This window comes from Hordeum vulgare, chromosome 4H, assembly GCF_904849725.1.
Source record: "Hordeum vulgare subsp. vulgare chromosome 4H, MorexV3_pseudomolecules_assembly, whole genome shotgun sequence".
NCBI classification, from domain to species: domain Eukaryota; kingdom Viridiplantae; phylum Streptophyta; class Magnoliopsida; order Poales; family Poaceae; genus Hordeum; species Hordeum vulgare.
The window spans coordinates 239,528,206-239,536,780 of NC_058521.1; the positions used below are offsets into that span (position 1 = coordinate 239,528,206).

An 8,575-nucleotide genomic window follows, 5' to 3' on the forward strand; every position below is an offset into this window, starting at 1 on the left:
TCAAGATGCAACCCCTGAGATTATCAAGGCCCCGGCAAGCCCGCCTTGCCGGGGAGATGACCAAGGCCGCGCCCATTCGGTGGGCGTGATGAACTCACCAAGTACAAGGCCCTGGCAAGCTCCCTTGCCAGGATGACGACTGAAGCCCCCGGCAAACTCCCTTGCCGGGACGAAGACTCAAGGCCTCGGCAAGCTCCTTGCCGGGATGACGGGCCTGGCCACTGGTGGGCAACCGCCCACAGTGCCACCACCCCCCAAGTGCTAGCGCATTCCGCATGCGCCAGCGCAGCGTCCAGGTGTCGAAACACCTGGATACGTGTCTTCACCAGCACATCGCTGACAAGGACAAGACGTGCATTAAATGCACCTGACAGCGGTAGATAGATAAGCACCGCCCTAGGTTCACTGTAACTCCTCGTTAACCTACCACCGAGCACTGTAGGCAACTTCTTTGCCTATAAAAGGAGGCCCTTAGCTCATTTTGAAGGGGTTAGACTCTTTGAGGGTTAGACTCTTTGGACATCGACCCATAAGACGGTCATCAACGGTCACTATAACAATTGACAACAAAAACGCTTAATACAACCAGACAAGCATGACGTAGGGTTTTACGCGTAAGCGGTCCAAACCTGGGTAAAAAGGCTTGTAGGGTGCTGATTGTTAGCTCTGCTCCTCACGTCACCTCTCCCCGCCCTACGATCACAAGGGTTTCACGTTGATTCTCATAGGTGTCGACCTCGCATCCGCCGACACCAGTGGTATGTGGTCTATCGTATCGGTGGAAGAGGCCCATGCTCGAGGGTATTGTCGGTAGTAAGCCCAAGCACCAGGGTGTTACCCTGCTCATGTTCTGGAGGAACTCGCGTCTATTGCTGAAAAAAGGTTGGATGTAAGCTGAATTCTTGTTAATTGTTAGAATATGTGATCCATCGTGTGCTCAACTCCTACTGGTTCAATAAGGTATATACTTGTTAACTGTTAGAATGTGTGAAAATATTTGGCAATTCTTATTTTGCTACTCACTATTTCTCTGCTCCCTCATTTTTATTGCAATGTAAGGCTCTATCTACTGAGTACTTTGAGGTCATTCTTGTTAAAGTTGCTGCAATGACCAACTGGCTTTCCAAGCGTGTGCGAAAGCACAATGAGGTTCGTGGTCTTCCGTCGTTGTACAGAAGTTTCATGATTTATGTGGCAAGGGTCACCGCCACCACAAGAACCGCCCTCAAGAAGAGTCACCTGGAAGCACAACCAGACCGTCTCCCTCCTTGCCCTTGGCCTTCATTATTTCAAAATCGAGGAACTAGTTGGCACCTGACTCAATGAAAGGAAATCGTCAAGGGGTTTGATTACTGTGGATTTCCACACATTTTACAGATTTAGAAGCCATTGGTCACATTGTTGATTTACACGTCGTTTTTTAATGTGAAGAATAGAGCTAGCTCATTATAGTTGTAAAAAAGGGACTACTCTATTTATTACTCCCTTTATTACTAAGAAATATAATTTTCATAGCAAGGTATGTATTTTTGTTTTAAATTAGATTCTACTATTAGGTTAAGCGGTGTATATTTATATCATTATACACAACATTTCATCATGTTTCTTAATAAAGTGAATTAAATCATGGATATTTTTTTATCATGGATAATGTCTTTAATGTGCCTCTGTGCCATTTGACGCAAGCCACTAGTTATCGATAATAAAGCTGAAGGAAGGAAAATGTAGGTCTCTCTTCTTCCTCGCCCATACACTACCTCTCTCGGGTTTGCGTGGCCTCACCCACCACCCAAAACCAGAGGGAGAGCAGAGAAGAAGACTACCAAAGGACTCCATGGCCACCATGGACGTCATCTCCGCCAAGCTCCTTCGCTCCTCCCTCCACCCCCACGCCCCCTTTCTTTCCTGCCCATCCCTCCCGTCCCGACGCCACCGCCGCCCCTCCTCAATCTACTGCCGCCTCAGCACCTCCTCCCTCTCATCCTCCTCCGCCGCCACCACATCCGAGGGCGACGCAAACGAGCACCTTTCCGCCCTCCTCTCCGATGAATCCACCACCGCCACGTCCGGCGCCGGGTCCAGGAAGAAGCGGTCCAACAGTGGCGCGTCGAGCATCCCGTCCGGGGTGCGGCTGGAGAACATCTCCAAGTCGTACAAGGGAGTGACAGTTCTAAAGGATGTATCCTGGGAAGTGCAGCGTGGGGAGAAGGTGGGGCTCGTTGGCGTCAACGGCGCGGGCAAGACCACGCAACTCCGCATCATCGCCGGTCTCGAAGAGCCCGACGGCGGCAACGTCGTTAAGGCCAAGGAGAACATGAAGATCGCCTTCCTCAGCCAGGAGTTCGAAGTCTGCGCCTCCCGGACCGTCAGGGAGGAGTTTCTCAGTGCCTTCCAGGAGGAGATGGGCGTCAAGACCCGCCTCGACCAGGTGCAGGCGGCGCTTGAGCGCGCAACCGAGGACATGGACCTCATGGGGAGGCTCCTCGACGAGCTCGACCTGCTGCAGCGGCAGTCGCAGGACGTCGACCTGGGCATGGTGGGTGTCAAGATTCAGAAGCTCATGCCCGAGCTCGGGTTTGTGCCGGAGGACGCTGACCGCCTTGTCGCATCCTTCAGCGGAGGCTGGAAGATGAGGATGTCGCTTGGCAAGATACTTCTTCAGGTATAAATAAGAAAAACGATATTTACATGCAGCAAGTGACGTGACAATGGTAGAGAAGTTATGCTTTTTGTGTGAACTACTAACTAAAAGAAAATCGAATGCCATTGCAGTGAAATTGACGGTCAATTTCAATTAGCTTACTAAGTATGAAGCTCCATTTCGTGTGTATTAATATGGTAATGTTCTTTATATGTAGGATCCTGATTTACTCCTACTTGACGAGCCCACAAATCATGTCGATTTGGACACCATTGAATGGCTCGAGAGCTACCTTAAGACCCAGGATGTACCAATGGTCATCATATCTCATGACAGGGCTTTCCTTGACCAGTGTTGTACGAAGATAGTGGAGACTGAATTTGGCGTGTCGAAAACGTACAAGGGTAACTATTCTGAATATGTTCTAGCAAAGGCGATATGGGTGGAAACTCAACGTGCTGCATGGGAGAAGCAGCAGAAGGAGATTGAGCATACAAGGGAACTGATAGGTCGGCTTGGGGCTGGAGCTAGCTCGGGGCGTGCTTCAAGTGAGCAAAAGGTAGCTAATGTACTAGAATTTCATGGTTGCTGCTTGCGTCATACCAATGCAGTTGGTTGTCGTATTTTCCTCCACAGTTTTTGTAATCTACATTTGCTTCCCTTTCTTGTATTTGCTAACTTCATCCTTTCTGAAACACTAGAAATTGGAAAAGCTTGAGAAAGAAGGGTTGATTGAGAAACCTTTCCAAAGAAAGCAGTTAAAGATCAGCTTTCCTGAACGTGGGAGAAGCGGTAGAACTGTGTTAGCAATAAATAATCTCAAGTTTGGTTTTGGGGATAAGGTCAGCATTGTTCTATATGTCTAAGCCTTTTCTCTTTCGGTTAACAAAGTGTGGTGTTGTGTACCTGTAACAAATTGTAATATATTCTTATTGTTCCAATATTGTGTCCAGATATTGTTCAACAATGCTAATCTAATAGTCGAGAGAGGCGAAAAGATAGCAATTATTGGCCCCAATGGATGTGGTAAGAGCACATTACTGAAGCTTGCTTTGGGAACAGAGAAGCCACAAGAAGGTGAAGTCATTCTTGGGGAGCATAATGTCCTGCCTAACTATTTCGAGCAGAATCAGGTAGACCCAAATTTCCACACAGATATTTTCTACTTTATGATGATTTTGTGGTATCTTGTATTATTTTTCTTTGGGATGGTCAAATTGTTTCTAAGTTTATTCAATTATACTCTACCTAGGCACTTGTTCTCAGTGCTACTCAATAAATTCCAAAATCCCATTAGTCTTAATTATTTGAGAATAATCACCACTGTTCCCCCCCCCCCCCCCCCCCCCCCCACTGATATTTATGGGATAGATTCTTTTACCAGGCAGAAGCTCTTGATTTAGAGAAGACTGTACTGGACACTGTAGCTGAAGCTGCAGAGGATTGGAAAATTGATGATATCAAAGGTCTCCTTGGTCGTTGTAACTTTCGGGATGACATGCTGAATAGAAAGGTTCGGTTTCTAAGTGGTGGAGAGAAGGTAATGTTCATTTTCATTTTAGTTTGATCATCATACAGATACAGGATACATCAGTGTTCCTGATTTGTGTACATCTACTCATTTCTTTATATATTTTTTGGTTAGGCGAGGCTTTCCTTTTGCAAGTTCATGGTGACTCCATCGACTTTACTAATCTTGGATGAACCAACAAATCACCTCGATATCCCATCAAAGGAAATGCTTGAGGTTCGATGCAATTTCACCCTTTACAGAACTGTATCATTTTGTTTTATGATTATCAGTTCCTTGAATTTCCGCTGGTATTCCTGGTGCATGCAGTTCTAATAGATGCTTTTGCATGCATGACAGGAGGCAATATCAGAATACACGGGCACTGTAATAACAGTTTCTCATGATCGGTATTTTGTAAAGCAAATAGTTAACAGAGTCATTGAAGTGAAAGATCAAACTATCCAGGACTATCAAGGAGATTACAATGTAAGTTCTCCTATGATCTTAATAACTTGTACTGTCTTACAAATATACTTGCTTCATATTTGTGATTATATTGGGACTGAAATATGTTTAATAAGTTCCTGCTTATACACTTGCACATATAATACAACGTTGTACTCTTTACAAACGTATAATTTGCTTCTCCTTTTGCACAAACTATTAGCTGTCACCTGTCGGCAATACAAAATTTTCTGTCAGCATATCTGGCATTGGTGGTTGTAAACCAAGATATAGATCATGACACAACATTAGGGCAACAATCGCATCCAACAGAAGATAAGCAATCAAAATTTCGCTTTTTGAATATGAAATGTAACTTATGGGCAACTAATTTACATCGCTCATGACGGATACTGAGTGATAGAATTAGCAATAAGCCTTCGCTTTTGAATACGACATGAACCTTTTGGGCAACAAATTTGTATTGCTCCTGACGGATATTGTGTGATAAAATTAGCAATAAGCCTTAGAATTTTAATCTCAGGACGCTTTATAATCTATCTAAAAGTACAACAACAACAACAGCAAAGCCTTTAGTCCCAAACAAGTTGGGGTCGGCTAGAGGTGAAACCCATCAGATCTCGCGACTAACTCATGGTTCTGGCACATGGATAGCAAGCTTCCACGCATCCCTGTCCATGGCTAGTTTATTGCCGATACTCCAGTCCTTCAGATCTCTCTTTACGGACTACTCCCATGTGAAGTTCGGTCTGTCCCTACCTCTTTTGACATTTTCAGCACACTTTAGCCGTCCGCTATGCACTGGAGTTTCTGGAGGCCTGCGCTGAATATGCCCAAACCTTCTCAGACGATGTTGGACAAGCTTCTCCTCAATTGGTGCTACCCCAACTCTATCTCATATATCATCATTCCGGACTCGGTCCTTCCTTGTGTCCATAGATCCATCTCAACATGCGCATTTCCGCCACACCTAATTGCTCCATATGTTGCCTTTTAGTCGACCAACACTCAGCTCCATATAACATTGCGGGTCGAACCGTCGTCCTATAGAACTTGCATTTTAGCTTTTGTGGCACTCTTGTCACAGCGAATTCCAGAAGCTTGGCGTCACTTCAACCATCCGACTTTGATTTGATGGTTCATATCTTCATCGATATCCCCATTGTTCTGTAGCATAGACCCCAAATATTGAAAGGTGTCCTTTTGAGGCATCACCTGCCCATCAAGACTAACCTCCTCCTCCTCGTGCCTAGTAGTACTGAAACTGCACCTCATGTACTCGGTTTTAGTTTTACTAAGTCGAAAACCTTTCTATTCCAAGGTTTGTCTCCATAGCTTTAACTTCCTATTGACCCCGTCCGACTATCATCGACTAGCACCACATCATTCGCAAAGAGCATACACCATGGGATATCTCCTTGTATATCCCTTGTGACCTCATCAATCACCAAGGCAAAGAGATAAGGGCTCAAGGCTGACCCCTGGTGCTGGTGCAGTCCAATTTTGATCGGGAAGTCATTAGTGTTGCCATCACTTCTTCGAACACTTGTCACAACATCTAAAAGTCATGATATTTTATTCTTTATCTTTGTAGTATTACCTTCAAAGGAACCTGGAAGCCAGAGAAAGGGAACTTGCACGTGCGGCAGAGCTCGAGGAAAAGGCCCCCAAAGTAAAAGCCAAGTCAAAAATGTCAAAGGTGAATGCCTAACGTTTTATTCTTTCCTGAACTTCCTTGTATCGTTGTAGCGCAAGTACTGTATTGCTATGGTTTCGTTTGCCTTTACCATACTTCACATTCTCATTTGTGAACCGATACAGGCCGAGAAACTTGCAAGGAAGAAACAAAAAGTGCAGGCCTTCCAACAAAGCAAGCAGAAATCAAAATCAATGAAGAACTCAAAGAGGTGGAACTGAGATGCTGCCCCCTGATCGGCGGTGCTAATCACGGTACATTAGAGCATCGATGGTAGTGCCGGGCAGGCCCCTGGTGTGCTGAAATGCTACAAGGAGCGCATATCAAAAGAAACAACGGCATGCATACATCATCAACGGCCAAGGATGTGATGATAGTAATAGCATTATAGAACGCCATACTATGTAACTAGGCAGGAAATGATTTGTAACCTTGTACATAACACAAGCAGTTTCTGATTGAAGAATGCTTTATTTCCAATTTCTGATTGAGGAGTGCTTTATTTGCAAGGATTAACAAATAGCAATACCATTTACGTTCTACGTGCTTAAACACTCCCATTTGTACAATGCCACTGCTGTCAAGCAATTCTATCATGATGGGAAAAATATGTACTATCAATTGTTACCCACTGGAGATGAATGATGCAGCAATTCTATCATCATGTGAAAAATCTGTACTACTCATTCTTACCCGTTAGCCGTGATGATAGAAAATATAACTAATCCTTGGGTGGTTTTGATAATTAATAATAACATATACATCATTGAACTAATACATCTCAAGGAATATTTGAGGTGAAGTCAATGTAGGTATGGCTATAGGATGAAGATGTGAACCCCTCAAATGCAAAGGATAAAGGATTGGCAAAATCTTCAAAGACTCTACATTTTTGTTTAGTGGTCCAACATTAATGCAGGGGGTTTTAAGACGACACATGTATAGGAGACCATCTGACCAAATTGTGTGTGATTTATGAATCACAAACGTATCAAAATAAGTTCGTGTGCCGGAAAAATGAAACGTATGCGACGATCAATCCATCGGACACGATGATATTATATAGACCGCGTGTGATAGTGGGAAGACAGTTAGACGAAACATTACGTGTGCGATATGTAGTGGTAACGTGCAACGCATGGTTGCACGTAAGAAACATGTGTGTTTATCGGCAACCACTTTGTATAAATGTATTGTTTGCGATGGCTTGGAGCATCACACACAATCATGGTGCACATACTCGTGTGCGATGATTTTTATAGGTTTCCTTTTGTAAACTTGTGTGTGAAAAGATGTGACCCCGAATATGGTTGTGTGCTGGAAAGTGTGGCACACGTTTAATTAAACGAACCATGGGCAACAGTAATAACGATGCACAAGGTTGATGAAACAAGACGTGTGCTACCAAGAAATCGTCCCCAGTCCAACCATTAATGGCGTACACTAGCTCGTACCAACCCACAAACGGTTCGATGCAAAAATTAATGGCATTATACGTGTGTCCCACGAACCGTGTGCATTGCAAAATAGATATGTCACACCCAAGTGTGATATACGGAGAGCATCCGATAAGTCATGCAACCATACACGAGTGTAAAGTAACAACTGTGTGCTACGCCTCGCTGCCCGTCACTGCCTTCCCTCACCAATGATGGTTGATCATCACCGTGGGCTCCACTTAGTCTTCTCGCGCTCCAGCCAATTATTCTCGCGCAAGCGCGAGCCACAGGGGTAAATTGTAAAATTCACCATCCTCTAGTCGGTTGCTATCTGTAAACAATCACAGTAATGGCCGCCGACGGCGACTCACTGATTCCCTTGCTAGTTACCACCACACATACCGTCATACCCGCAATGGCCGACAACATGATGGAGTTTGGCGATGGTGGAATTGAGGCTGCCAACGCAATGGTCGGCTTTGGGGTCGACGGCCATGCCGCCGCCTCTCTTGACGACAACGAGAGGAGGCAAGAATCACGGTATGATCAAGCCACCATGTTAGCAAGGTCATCTTGAAAAAGGTTAGGGATCGCTAATGGGCGATATTGCGAGGTCGGCGCAGCGTGCGATGGATGGTGCGGACGGCGAAACAGGAACCACAACGATGCAAGGGCAACTACGGAAATGGCTGCCGCATGAGGCGTTGGCTTATGTCCGAGATGGAGGAGGATGCAATGGCAGATGCCGGGTAGGCCTGGTGGCCGTGACAACAACCCTCCCGAGAGATGAGATACCATCTCATCCGTCGCCGAGATGACGT

At 45.2% G+C, this 8,575-nt stretch overlaps 1 protein-coding gene across 1 annotated transcript; it reads left to right on the forward strand.

The window, feature by feature from the left end:
* Positions 1–1,729: 1,729 nt before the first annotated feature.
* Positions 1,730–6,799, forward strand: LOC123448451 (ABC transporter F family member 5-like). The gene is made up of 9 exons (XM_045125348.1): positions 1,730–2,662; positions 2,859–3,200; positions 3,343–3,483; positions 3,595–3,774; positions 4,026–4,181; positions 4,287–4,388; positions 4,512–4,640; positions 6,214–6,318; positions 6,441–6,799. Exons 1-9 carry the CDS (start codon positions 1,835–1,837, stop codon positions 6,534–6,536), a joined length of 2,079 nt encoding a protein of 692 aa, XP_044981283.1. The 5' UTR covers positions 1,730–1,834; the 3' UTR covers positions 6,537–6,799.
* The last annotated feature ends 1,776 nt before the right edge of the window (positions 6,800–8,575 follow it).

What these genes read in the sequence shown, in the direction of transcription:
- LOC123448451 (XM_045125348.1), top strand. Translation starts at nt 1,835, where the DNA reads ATGGCCACCATGGACGTCATCTCCGCCAAGCTCCTTCGCTCCTCCCTC. An exon ending in TTGGCAAGATACTTCTTCAG is followed by an intron (nt 2,663 to 2,858) that starts GTATAAATAAGA and finishes CTTTATATGTAG; the next exon opens with GATCCTGATTTACTCCTACT. An exon ending in ACTATCAAGGAGATTACAAT is followed by an intron (nt 4,641 to 6,213) that starts GTAAGTTCTCCT and finishes TTATCTTTGTAG; the next exon opens with TATTACCTTCAAAGGAACCT.